The sequence below is a fragment of the Coptis chinensis genome, chromosome 2 (genome assembly GCF_015680905.1).
Source record: "Coptis chinensis isolate HL-2020 chromosome 2, ASM1568090v1, whole genome shotgun sequence".
NCBI classification, from domain to species: domain Eukaryota; kingdom Viridiplantae; phylum Streptophyta; class Magnoliopsida; order Ranunculales; family Ranunculaceae; genus Coptis; species Coptis chinensis.
The window spans coordinates 110,273,255-110,287,518 of NC_141457.1; the positions used below are offsets into that span (position 1 = coordinate 110,273,255).

The 14,264-nt window shown below is 35.1% G+C and overlaps 1 protein-coding gene across 6 annotated transcripts; it reads right to left on the bottom strand.

The window, feature by feature from the left end:
- Positions 1-186: 186 nt before the first annotated feature.
- On the bottom strand, positions 187-12,458 carry LOC147520529 (putative WRKY transcription factor 7). Of its 6 annotated transcripts, none has more exons than XM_086592064.1 (5): positions 12,317-12,458; positions 9,788-9,989; positions 8,096-8,618; positions 7,859-7,984; positions 187-551 (listed from the first exon to the last, which is right to left on the bottom strand). In XM_086592064.1, exons 2-5 carry the CDS (start codon positions 9,819-9,821, stop codon positions 518-520), a joined length of 717 nt encoding a protein of 238 aa, XP_086448190.1. In that variant the 5' UTR covers positions 9,822-9,989; positions 12,317-12,458; the 3' UTR covers positions 187-517. The 6 variants fall into 6 exon arrangements, with proteins under 6 accessions (XP_086448190.1, XP_086448185.1, XP_086448186.1 ...); XM_086592059.1 differs by lacking the exon at positions 187-551 and adding an exon at positions 658-1,110; XM_086592060.1 differs by lacking the exons at positions 187-551; positions 12,317-12,458 and adding exons at positions 658-1,110; positions 10,436-10,572.
- Positions 12,459-14,264: the final 1,806 nt, after the last annotated feature.

Sequence of the window (14,264 nt, forward strand, 5' to 3'; positions counted from 1 at the left end):
TGACGTTTAGAGTGTAAATTTTATACTTTAAACAATTTACACCCCCTATTGGAGATGCCCTTAGAGAAGGTAAAAAGGAGAAAAGGATGAGCGGCCAGGTGAAACAGAGAGCCAGCCATATGAAGCACAAACAAATGTATCACACGGTAAATTTTGGTAATATTTATTGGTTTTAGTGATTTTTTTTTTTTGGTAACTATTGGTTTTGGTGATTGAAGTCTACAAAAATTTACAAATTACAAATGCATTGTCTATTTGTCTTGAATACAAATCTTGTTACCCCGCCAGTAATAGAGTAAAGCCCGAGTTACTGCTCATTAAAACAGGCTTGCTAATCTAAAAATACAAATTTTGTTACTAAAACCAGATTGGGAGGCACACGTACACCCCCACCCAAAGAGCCCCTACTAGTATGAATGTATATGCAGCACCAACCCAACATCTTCTAATAGAATTAAGAATTCACGGTAGGCCTCCCTCAACTGTCCCATACGTGACAGGTTCATGAACGAAACAATTAAGAAGAGATCTCAGCCAACAATGTCCATATACTATCTCATTTCAGGAAAAAATTGTGATAGTAAGTATATATCACTACCGTCAAATGAACCAAATATCAACGCAAAAGTAAAGCTAAAATGATAAAAATAAGGCAAATTAGAATACAAACTCTTTCTACCTTTTCCAATTAGAATATCAAATTCTCAATATGCAAAAACCAGAGGGTTTGAAATTTAAATAAACAACACAAACCCATTTAAAACCTTTAAAGTTTTGAGTCTGTTAATCTGATGAAGTTTACTTTTTATTTTTCCTCCTATTAGGAGTTGGCCTTCGATATACTGCTACTCGCTCGGTTGTATTGTCCTGTATACTCCTTACTCCTTAGAGTACTTTTCTTTGGCAATTTGTTTAAGCAAATTTTAAGAAACGGAGGGATAAGAAAATTAAGACGATTCGAGGATGTTGAGACTGACTATCTCTGTGACTGTATGGGGATGATTGTGCTCTCCTTCGTATGTGACGATTAGCATCGTAGCTTCGTCTAAAGCTCTTTCCACTTGTTTACGTGCGGGACAATTCTTCACACTACTGCACTTGTAATATCCCCTAAAGAAAAGAAAGAAAGTTTGATCCCAAATCCATCCAAAATAGTAATTATTCATAATCTATATCAGGGGCAGCTTTGAGTACAAGCGAGACAAACAGCCGGCTAGGGCCCCGACATTTGACCCAAAATTAGAGCCACATCCTACAGAAAAAACCCTATAGTAATAGTAGTTTTGCTCATTTCAATCTCGTTGTTCACATAGCCCAGTTGGTCTCCTGGTTGTATTAAATCAGTATTTCACTAGTTAGACTCAAAGCTACATTTGTCAAATAAATTTTGCGAAATCAATTGAATAGTTTTGTCATATAGGCCACTTGTGAAGTTCTTTTGGGCCCCAAAAACCTCACCATATTGTATTTGATCTACGTCTGTTTTGAAGTTGATACAAAGTCGGACACGGGATTGGTTTTCCAAAGCATAGTACAAAATGCTGCGATAAGGCACATTTTTAGTACTACCCAATGTGATATGAGACTCCCTATTCCCTGACTAACCTTGTCGGTGATACTATTTGTTAGTCATGACATGCAGCCAAACAATAATTCTGTCCGGGACATAATACAAAATATCAGGATATATCAAAATATCGACTCCTAATTTATAGATATATATTGTGGATATATCTTTTTTTGGAGATATTTCATATTGTTTTATATATAAATATCATTGATATATTCAAAATATCAATACATTTCATAGATAATATAGATATTTCTTGATATATAATTTATATTTATTTGAAATATAATAGTAAATATTAAATAAAATTGTTACCTACACAAAATATCACAAAATATCCCAAAATATCACAGATATTTGCACTCTTATATATCTTTATACATATCATAATATTTATATATCTTTTATTGAAATTTCGATATTTATCGCAATATTTTGTATTATGGTCCAGGGCACATAAACAGATCTCACCTTAGCCCAGCCTTAACAGTTCATTAGGCACCATGTGTTGGTTTAATCCATAATGTTGGTTATAAGTCGAAAGGCTCGCGATAAAAATAAATAATAATAATAATAATAATAATAATAATAATAAAATAAAATAAAAATAATAGCTGGTTCTAACGAGTTTGTTTTTAAAAGAATATGATTTGCTATTCAGAAAAGACTTGCAGTACAGTTTGTTGCATGCTTGTCTTAATTATTTGTAAAATTCGTTATCAATATCAATAAAATTTCCATTTAAAAAACAACAACAACAACAACAACGTAGTTTAAGATTCCGAATTCGAGTATATTCCGAGTATATTTTAAGATTTGCAATTTTTTTACCCTTAATAGCATTCCCAAATACAAACAACTTTGAGGAGAAATAACGGCTCCACTTGTTTCACTCGGAAACTGGAGCAAAACTTTGTTTTAGAAACATTTCCACCAGTTTGGCAAATTCCCCGTGCTTGGTAACTCATGTGTAAAGGGTAGACCACTGGAAACTTTTCTATAAAAGTCAACAATGTTAATAAATGTTTCCCCTGATAAACTGGTGGCAAAACTTTCCAAAAAATGAAAGACCTTCATTCTTTGTAAATCTCTCCTGATAATCTCGCCGGATTGCTTGGGACCAAGCAACTGTATTTTCGGGTGAAATTTTCATTTAGAAAATTTTGCAAAGGAAAGCTTTCTAAAATAAAAATTTACAAATTTGCTACGATTTCAATCGTCCCAAGCAGAGCCAACAACTTGTCGCCCTTACAAATAAAAAACAATGGCCCAGTGCAAATGTGACAATGAAAATAGTTTTTCACTAAGTTACAATGAGGATAACACTTGTTACTGAGATAGTTGCCGACTTGCGATCTTCGAACGAAACTTTTTTTATGGCGTCTTGCGTGTTTTTTCGTTTTTTTTTCGAAAGGAATATTTCATTCTGTCCCGCAAGTTTTGTTTTTTTTTTTTTTTTTTTTGTTTTTCTGACTGATGGAGATAAACAGTAATGATATAATCAGAGTTAATGGTTCCATTAAATGATTAATAAATGAGTGTTTTTTTTTAGAGATATAAATGAGTTAATATACCCTTGCGACCTTGTTAAATACTAGTATTTGTCCGTCTTTGCCATATGCACGCGGTCACGCCGCGACCAAAGGCATAGCGCGTCTTCGGCGTTCCAATGTGCATCCCTCCCCCCGGTACAGCACAGATACACGTGCCTTCACCTCCGTACCATAAAAACTCCAACCGAAATCCAACTAAAAAAACTCCAATCGAAATCCAATAGAAGCCCGACAAAATATGCCCAACCGAACCCACTAAAAGCCCAACCACATTTGTTGACTTTAATAATGATACAACACTCTTGTTCCACACTTTAATAATGTGACAATGAAAATAGTTTTTCACTAAGTTACAATGAGGATAACACTTGTTACTGAGATAGTTGCCGACTTGCGATCTTCGAACGAAACTTTTTTTATGGCGTCTTGCGTGTTTTTTCGTTTTTTTTTCGAAAGGAATATTTCATTCTGTCCCGCAAGTTTTGTTTTTTTTTTTGTTTTTCTGACTGATGGAGATAAACAGTAATGATATAATCAGAGTTAATGGTTCCATTAAATGATTAATAAATGAGTGTTTTTTTTTAGAGATATAAATGAGTTAATATACCCTTGCGACCTTGTTAAATACTAGTATTTGTCCGTGTCAGACGGGCATACAATCACATGCAACGCATATCTGTAGCGTCGGCGTTCCAATGTGCATCCCTCTCCCCGGTACAGCACAGATACACGTGCCTTCACCTCCGTACCATAAAAACTCCAACCGAAATCCAACTAAAAACTCCAATCGAAATCCAATAGAAGCCCGACAAAATATGCCCAACCGAACCCACTAAAAGCCCAACCACATTTGTTGACTTTAATAATGATACAACACTCTTGTTCCACACTTTAATAATGTGACAATGAAAATAGTTTTTCACTAAGTTACAATGAGGATAACACTTGTTACTGAGATAGTTGCCGACTTGCGATCTTCGAACGAAACTTTTTTTATGGCGTCTTCTTGCGTTTTTTTCGTTTTTTTTTCGAAAGGAATATTTCATTCTGTTCCGCAAGTTTTTTTTTTGTTTTTTTGTTTTTCTGACTGATGGAGATAAACAGTAATGATATAATCAGAGTTAATGGTTCCATTAAATGATTAATAAATGAGTGTTTTTTTTTAGAGATATAAATGAGTTAATATACCCTTGCGACCTTGTTAAATACTAGTATTTGTCCGTCTTTGACGGCGCGGATACATACAACACGGATCTGGCAGCGTCTTGGCGTTCCAATGTGCATCCCTCCCGACAAAGACGGATACACGTGCCTTCACCTCCGTACCATAAAAACTCCAACCGAAATCCAACTAAAAAAACTCCAATCGAAATCCAATAGAAGCCCGACAAAATATGCCCAACCGAACCCACTAAAAGCCCAACCACATTTGTTGACTTTAATAATGATACAACACTCTTGTTCCACACTATTAAACCACCCACACCTCAAAAGCTCTTAGATTTGCCACATCATAAGCTATATCCAAAAGTTAGGGTTGGATACTTGGATGTCCAGCACCACCCTTCTTTGTTATATAGATAAACGTAAAATGAGTGATGAGAAAAGAAATTGAGCCTGCCTGTAGAAAATGAGTCATAACGGGTTTTAACCGACAACAAAAAAATTTAGAAGAATAATCAAGTTAGCGGAGCGAACGTTCTGAGCCGAGGGGAATATGTAACCCAAAATATCATTTGGTTAGTTTCTGTTTATCTGTCCGCTTCTCTCTCCACCAAAACTCTTCTCTCTCAAGTCTCAACTCCTCTATCTCTCTCTTGTTCTCCCCATACTCGTCTCGATAGCAGGTCCCAACATCACTTCCTTTCTCTCAAATTTCAAGTTTCAACATTGCACAAAGAGCCCGAATCATCAGGTAAACTTTTTTCTCTCTAAATCGTGTCAATTTGTTAATCAATCGTGTTTTACTTTTTTCAATCAATAGGGTCAGGGTTGGATTATAATGAACAATCGACTCTGAAGAGAACCCGAAACTTTAGGTAAATTTGATTTTGTTTTTTCGATCACATGTTTCTTACTATTTTTATTATGGCTCCAATCTCTTCTTCTCAACCCAAATATATTTTTCTGGACATTCAGAAAACATATATATTGGGGGGTTCCGATAACCTAATATATATTGGGTTTGTTCCTACGTAAGGAGTTGTAGTGATAAAGATCTTTAAGGTATATATTTGTGTGAGACTAAGTGATTGAATAATATGTGTTGACTTCTCACTATAAAAACCTAGAATATTTTGTTATTTCCCTACAGCATGCAATATGTGTTAGCCCACCCTTTTTCGACATACATTCAAAGACATATGTTTCTGAAGTTTGTCGAGAGAAACATCAAGTTCTTGGAATGTCACTTGTAAGAAACGTTTCCTAATTTCCACAGATGTAGTTCTTAATTGGCCGAGCATTTCCATTGTGTCATTTAGTCTTAAGATAATGAATTTATATAAATATTTCTCTATAGATTTCCGCACTTCTTACCCTGCCTCTGCATATCAGTCTTGGCACTAGTTGTCTTTGTTGCAAGTTTCTGGCCGGTATGTTTCTAAAACAACATATGAATCAAATTACATACCTCTTCTATGTGAAAATCTAAATACATTTTTCTCTTAAGGTATTGTAAGTGTCCAAAATAGCTTGGGTGGTGGGGCCTAGTGGTTTGTACCTAGCTAGATGGTCTTGTGTTCTATACCTAGTTACTTAGTTTGTGAACAACAACCTATAATCTTAAGTTTAACCTAATCAATTTCATTTTGTCCATAATATAAGACATTTAAGTTTAACCTAATCAACTTCATTGTCCATTTAAATAATATTTTAACTCTTTTTTCTTAAAAGTTCAATAGGGTTCTACCTTAAAATGTTATTCTCTGTTATTTTTAAGTAAATCGGCCGAGGTGGTGCTATTCACCTTGAAGGCTATGTTTGTTTACTACGGAAATTTGGAACTGGATGAGTGAATTTGTCAAATAACCATAGCAGCATGCTGGGCGGGGCTCACACCCCCCATGCATTGCAAGATCGAAAATTAGTTTAAGAGAGTCCGTTAAGAATTGTTTGGACTCCAAAGCTAGAGGCATAATATTTTTAGTTTTTACATCCAAGTTTGACCAAAACCAGAATTAGACACATCAACCCACTTTTGAAAGTAATGAACAAGAATACCCTCTTTACTTATTTGCAACTATCTTAAAATTTTATAAATATTAAAATACACTTGATTTAATGCATTTTAACTCGATAATTAAGTTATTTGAACTCAACATTTTAAAATAAATAGTCAATAATTCACTTATAATAACATACTTTACATTTTAAAATGCATATAGTGCAAAAACTTAAAAATTGATACACCTCCCATTTTGTAGAGGCATTTGACACTAGACTCTAAGCATAAACCCTACACGTCTGGACACTAAACCCAAAATTCTTATAAACTAGACACTAACCCTAAACCCTAAACTCTTACAAACTAGGCCCTAAGCCTAAATCTTAAACCTTAAGACATTAACCTCTAACCCTTTGTAAACTAGGCCTTAAGCCTAAACACTAAACTTCTAGACACTAAACCATAAACCAACTCGTTGTATTTCATAGTAGTTGGTCGAACCCACATCATAATAAAATGCATTTAGTATTTACATTTTAAAATGCATTATGCATATGCACTTTAAAATGTGTAAGCAAATTTACAATGTTGGTGCATATGCATTTTAAAATGTGTCGTGCATCTGGATTTTAAAATGTGTTAAGTTTATAACGTAGGTGGTTTAATTTTTGTGGTTTTTGTTTGTGATATACCATATTAAAATGCAAACCACGTGTGGTTATAAGTGAAATCTATTACTTTATTTTTAGTGAAAATATTTGGTAATTATTTAAGGGTAAAAGAGAGAATAAAACGATTATAAAAAGTGGCTAGTTATAGTCAAAGTCTGAAAATCGTATTTTTTCTTTGTACAAATAGTTTTCACTATCTAAAAAAACATAAATAGTAGTAAATCTATAAAATAATATTATTCAATCTTTTAAATGCAAACTTTTATAAAACAGGATTCCAAATTGATTGTAGTAAACTAGTACCCAAACTAGAAATGGGTTTACAAATATGGGGCCCCACCAGTTGTCTCACCCTGCATGCATAACTCGGTTTTAAAAATGGGTTCAACACAATGGTTTTTATTCAACCCCGGCCGAGTTGACTCAACCCAAACATTAAATAATTTTATTTATTAACTTTAAATATATAAATGTATAACATTTTTTTAGGTTTTTTAATAACAAAGAACTGCCTGGGTTTCTTTGACCCGGTGGGATGAACCAGGACCGGTCTGACCCGATCCGAGTAAAAAAAAACCGGTTCTGAAAACCATGCAATCAGATGTTGAACTTATTGCTTGCAGAGGAAATGCTTAGAAAGAAACAGTTTTCACAAACCCTGAATTTTGCATATCTGTCCCTAACCAAAATTGTCAAAGATCCTGTCAACTTGACATATCCTTGCAAAACCAAAGACTCGAAAAACTTGCGCGTGGAGAAGACTATTTGATGCTTGATGAACAAGATTTTCAAGTGCTTCACAATTAATGACCCCTTAGTCAAAGGTAAGAAGGTGATTTAAGTCAACGAGTTCATACCAGAATATTAGAAAAGATACTCGAGAGTTACTTGTTAGTACCTTGGATGTGGGGATCCCTTGATGGGTTTCTGTCCATATTTTCTCCATGAATAATCGTCGGTTGGGATATCAGCCATTACTGAGCTGATTGCTGGAATTTTCACAATCTCCTTAACTCCCAATTTCCTGCAAACAAATCCATATTCACCGTCCATTAATATCATAAAAATTAACAATAAAACTCATATCTAACTGCACACAAGTGATTCATTCTGCATGAGATTAATGATCCCCGACCTTCTTTTGTCTTTTGTTAAAATTTTATCCTCTTGCGTACTTGAAAATTTCGACCTCTTCTTTGCATTAGTATCACCTGTTAGCGAGTAAGTAGAGGTGTTTGAAGCAGAAACAAGTGGAGAACTGAACGAAATAGTTCTTGAAGAACTGTCCTTTCTCATTTGATGATGTGGAGGAGGAACAAGAGGCGGCAGATGTTGGATTGTAGGGGCAGAGTTATCTCTTGATGGAGATAACTCTTTGTGCTGATTGGTTTCTTGAGTATGCCGCAAAGTAGAAGAAGACGGCAAAGAAGGAGCTCTTCTGAAGCGAGCGTGTCCTTTTCTAGTTCGACCCAATAACGAATTTACTCTCTTGAACTCATTAACAGCAACATCTGAAGCAACTTTTCTATCCATTTCAGTCTCCACAGAAGTATTTGGGTGGTCTTGCAGTACTATCAAGTTGTCTGTACCCTGGTGTGTTGCTGACGTTACTTCTTCGACTGTGTTTTCTTCCATATTACTTGTAAATGCATCTTTTTCTGAAGCCATTGTAAGATCCACAGTCATGGTTGTTGCAACAGTATGAAAACACAAAAATAGAAGATTTACTTATAAAAGAATATTAACAACTTGTAGTACAACATATTAACATGCATTACAGAAAAAGACAGAAGTGAAATAATGAGTTATGTTTAAAATAATGAGTTATTTCAAACTTTTGAACACAGTTGATCAATGATCTATCCACTTTTAGCTGCTGCAACGTGCTCATTGAGAATGAGATTTTAGAAGTCAATGGTTGAATATGAAACTATTCCATCAGATCATGGTTGATTTTACATTTGAGTTTCATACTTAAAAAGCAAATCAAGTGGTTTTTTGTTTTTAATACATAGTTGACTTTTGAAGTTGTTAACATATTAGAGTTTCTTGTTTTGTTTTTCTTCTTTCCATGGGGCCATTTTATTAGAGCATACCAATCAACAAGTCCATATAACCATTAACCACCACCTCTCTTTCTTTGTTTCTCCTTCTTCTCACTCCCTGGGGCGAATGGATCCAAGTTCAGGGAGCGAAGGACTTGATACACATGCCTGCTGCCCCACTAGGTAATAGGAAGTTTTAATTTTTCCATAACCATGTATATATGACAATATTTTCTAATATATCCTTGATAAGGAAGAAAAACTAAAACCTTATATAATAGACCCTTCCCTTCATAATCTTACCACGATGTATTGTAACAAAATGGAAAAGTTTCCAAAAAACCGCAAGTACTACATTTTATCTCAGAGGAAGCAAAAACTTATTGCAGAAAATTTAACGTAGGGTCACCTGTACTGTGTCAGTGTATGACTATTAGTTATTATTAGATTAAAACTCATTGTAGGGATAAATTTTCCATCCATCTCTACATATAAGTTATAACCCCTTTCCTTTATATCTTTATTTTCTTCCTAGAAAACATACTGAAGTTCATCTATAAAATAAGGTCCAACCCAGTTCAGCAACGAATACTTTTCTACTATATGAAGTTTTAAGCTTAACCAAGTAACTTCAATTCTTATCATATTATATGGTATAAATTAAAGTAGGCAAAAAAATAATAGTAAAACAGCAGAAAAATTACTTTTTGCTGCAGAGAGCTATTTGTCTTTGTTAAAAAAAAATGTTTGAAACATAATATTTTCTTGTAGCCATGACTTACCGCATACGGCTCGCAGAAAAAGTCCTAAACCCATTCCGAGCCATTTTTTTTCACCTCTCAAATACTCTATCAAACTTGTGTTCCCCAGGAACTCTGAAATTAATTGTGTGTGCGCGGTTGGGGGGGTGTCTCCTTCATTTCCCCCACATGACTGGACATGAGCCAAATGGAACACTTATAGCTGCATCTGAACCAACGCCATCTACAAAAAAAAAGTACACAATTTCAATAAAGTGCATTTACAAAGAATGAAAACAACATCCTGGAATGGCTATAGATTTGTCTGAACTCTGAATGAGAATATGTATCAGTATCAGGATTACTAAATAGAAGCAAGTATGGAAATTCAACAAAAATGGAAAAACACAAGCACTGAAGTATACTTGTCACATGTATGAGTATTCACTTGCTTTTAGTTGGTATTTGGAATAACGAATTAATAGTAAAGTGATGAATTCCTCATCGTACCGAACACAGGAAAACACAGCTAGAAGATGCACTAATAGAGGGAGAATTTAAAACTATGAGTATGCCATGTCAAGTCAAATCACCTACAATAAGAGAGCAAAAAAAAAAAAAAGGGGGACCTCAAAAATAAGCATGTACAAAGTACAAACTACATCTATTAATTTAGAGAGCAAAACATACTCCCATGCCAGCTCAACATCCTTGTTCCATATTCCCTGCAGGTTTTATGGTTGAGTTCCTGGCCTTGAAGAAGAGGTGAGCAAATATCGACTATATGGAAACAGAAGATTTATCCCAGAAGGATCTTCATCTGATTAGAATGATTTCACCCTCTCTGCTGTTGAAACCAAGCCACGGTTGATATGATTTCCACAATTCTAGGTGAGTTACAATTCTTCATAAAAAAAACTCATCAACTTTGCCGTTCTTACAGCTTTTCAAAAAACTCCAGAGAAACCCAAAGAAAAAGTTTCTGATAATCTTCGAAATGAAGTGCTATAATCCAGAGTATAATGTCATTCTAATTTAATTTAATGCATCAAGACTGTGTAGTTGGATCCCTTTCTGAACTGAAAACCTTCAATCTTTCATCATCCAGTACGCAGCACTCCCACGCCATCACTTACATGCAAACTATAAAATTGCTTTAAACTGAATTCTATTTGGTTGTCATTTGCTTTGGAGGGACTTTTTCACCAGGACAAATTCATTCCACTATGATCTGATATTCTGATTCTCTGCATTTATACACGATTAAGGATGCAACTTGCTATCTAGGGATACTCTAAAGGCTAGAGATCCCTATTTGCTTGCTCAAATCTTAGTCACAATCACCTTTTAGGCTCTAAGTAACCAACTACATCCCCTCAGAACATTTCAGTTTTACTCTAGCAGTATACAACTCCAGCTATATCTATCGGATTTTACATCATATGCAACATAGGAATCATTAATGTCTAGCCTGAGATCACCTAGATGCTGGTAGACCATCAAATATGGACATAATACATTTATAATAGGCACAAACCAAAAGTACTAGAAGATTGCTTTCAAGAGAGAACTCTAAATATCCTAATGATGTAGCCTCATCAATTTTTCACAAAAATGTTTAATTGTTTAAACAGAAATTGAACAAACAATATTTTACTAGGAAAGTGGAAAAAAAGGCCTCATACAGAGACTTGTTTGACAGTTATACATGGAAAACAATCATAATAGTAAGTAATGGGCGCTTTACTCCTTTATAGTATCTTTCAAAAATTGAAATTGTCGTGATTGGTCCAATTAACAGAAAAAGACAGAAAAAATACGAGACTACCAGTTCCAACAAAAAGGACCACCATACAGTGTAAATAGACGATGGAACTTATTTACAAGATCTATGCTTAAATATACCTTTTGCATGGGCATAGCTTCAGAATCATGTAAACACATGAAAGTATGTAAGTATTGAATTAATCTGGACTCGCCTAATAAAAAATGCAAAATGTGTTATAAATTTATACCAGCCATGTCTTTTAAGTGGAGTTCCCAAGTGCAAGATATAAGAAGAAAGATGCATACATCCAACAGCTTGTCAAAAAATTGAAGGGCGGCTTCAGAATATTTGCCTATATCAACAAGCCCCTAACCAGTGAGGTCAGAGTGACAGTGCTTCTGGTGCATCAGAGTTTGTATAACTCCCTGACATCAGAGGAGAATCACCCAACAGATAAACTCCATTCTCACATAAGCACGATTTGCAGCCAAGACGACTAGACGAGCTCACCATACAAACATAAATTAACACCGACCAATTGACTCAACCAAATTGTTTAACTGCTTTAAAAACTGAAACTGGTAAAGTTGCCTAAACAAAACTGGTAAATTAGTCAGTAGTAAAAGTGCTAACGCTGTCCAATAATTAGTCGAGGATTTCATTTTCAAAGCAAAGAATCATGGCCACAGATGATCTAGAAACGTAAATTAAATTAGTTAAGATCACTTGCATGACTCACTCACTGACCATAGTCATCAAGTTCTACGAAATTTCAAGAAGTCAAATAACTATCATTTTCTTACCAAAATTTTGAAAGAGTACCAACTGTGCTGCTTTGTGGTGTTGCCATCCCAATCTCACTCAAGTAGCATATTCATCATCATATTCGTGTGAAGCGTTGTATATGATCAATGCAGCAGATCTTTATATCTATATCAATAGTTAGCATCGTTTAACTGACCAAACAAACAGAACCAAAAAGCAAAGGAAGCCTTAGAAGTTAGACCCAAGCTTAATCAGATACAAAACAAGCATGAAAGCAGCACAACCATTCCACGATAGCCCCAACCTGTCACCAAAGTAGATGAAAAACAATAAACAATTGTGAGAGGAAAGGGCACGCGGGAGAGGCAACAAAAGAAGAGGAAAATCCAGTTCCTTCTTCATTCTCCTCTTTACACTTTAAGTGTGTAACTATCGATTAGACATTGGCTGCATTACACTTCTATCACAAAAATACATATGTTAACTACATCATAGACCAAATTGCAGTAAAATCTCAGCCATAAAAAGAGCACAATGTCTTACCAGCCATTAACAGTCAAGAAGCATGTAGTAGACATTCAATCATTCAAAAGATGGGGCTGACACCAAATTTCAGCACGTGGGCAATTTCAAAATAAATAGTAGCTGCCGATGGTTTGAACGCCTGCTTTTGACTCAATGCCAAGAGCATACTTTGACTGCCTCAGAAACTTGGTAGTTCTTTTGTCCTTAACTGGCTTGATCATATTCACTGTCTCCTTCACTTACCTCTGCTCCATTTCTGCAAAATGACACAAAACATGAGCACCCTAAACGTCTTACCCTTGAGGTCTTGAGAGAAGTAAATGAGAGAACGCTAAGGACCTCAGTTGAAAAGGCAGATGACAGTCCTACAGAGAGTTAAAGCGCAGACCTGTAAAGCATAATACAATCCCAAGCTACTTAAATATAAACCAGTAGAAACCAATATATCAAATAGCGTAATGGCGATTGTTCTTGTTGTAACTTAAGAGTCGAGATCTAATTCATTTGAACCTTCTCTCCTACATCACCAAGATAACCAGATCTCAGCTGTAAGATATCCATAAACAACTATAATCTATGGTATTTGACAGAAACAGTTTAATTTGTGAATAGCTAATAAATTTCCCTTCGTCATTGGATCCAGATGGATTTGAACAAACAACCTCTCAACTAAGAGTATTCTAACCATTTCGATCTTATGAATCCATTAGAGAACCCACATTGATAAATATATCTGGACAATATATTTTAGAGTACTTTGTAACCAAACAACTTTTAAACTACACCTGCGTAATCTGGGGAGTTTTGTCATAACAGCCTTGATCTTATTCAGTTTTCCTTTGCTTAATTTTGCTCCATATCTGCAGAAAGTAATGACAGAAAGTAGAGGACCTCCTTTGAAAAGGCAGGCGACAGTCCTATAGCCAGAGAGTAATCCAGCTCAAACCTGTAAAGCATAGTTCAATCCCAACCTATAGAGCAGAAGAAAGCAATAAATCATATAGCACAATGCCGACTGTTTCTTTTTGTAACTCAAGAGTCCAAGATCAGTTTCATTTCAACCTTCTTTGCTAGAACATCAAATGGAACTGTTCACATCTAAATAACTAAGAAAAAAGTGACTGATATAAATCAAAACCCTAACCACAACTCACCTTAATTAAAAAGTATGAACATCAAATGGAACTGTTCACATCTAAGGTTTGTTTTTCTGTTCTGAAATCCAAAACATCACCCCAAGAAAAAAGAAGGTGCCTAAATATAGAACCACCACTATCCAGCTGGTCAGGTGGGACTTAGTCGCGATAACTTGATAGAACCACCACCATCCAGCGGTCCTAATGAAGGCTTGGATGGGTGATTGAGAGGGGAGCGAGGTGTTCTGTGACTAAGGGTGGGGAAAGGGGACAAAAATATGGGCTTTGTGATGATTTGTAAAACAACATAAGATTGAGAAGAGAT

Excerpts from the sequence above, each read along its gene's own strand:
- LOC147520529 (XM_086592059.1), bottom strand. The coding sequence starts at position 9,821 with ATGGGTTTAGGACTTTTTCTGCGAGCCGTATGCG. Across the intron at positions 8,619-9,787 it reads TTTTCTGCGAGCCGTATGCG|AAAAAGATGCATTTACAAGT; the intron begins GTAAGTCATGGC and ends CAATGGCTTCAG. Across the intron at positions 7,985-8,095 it reads TTAACAAAAGACAAAAGAAG|GAAATTGGGAGTTAAGGAGA; the intron begins GTCGGGGATCAT and ends ATTTGTTTGCAG.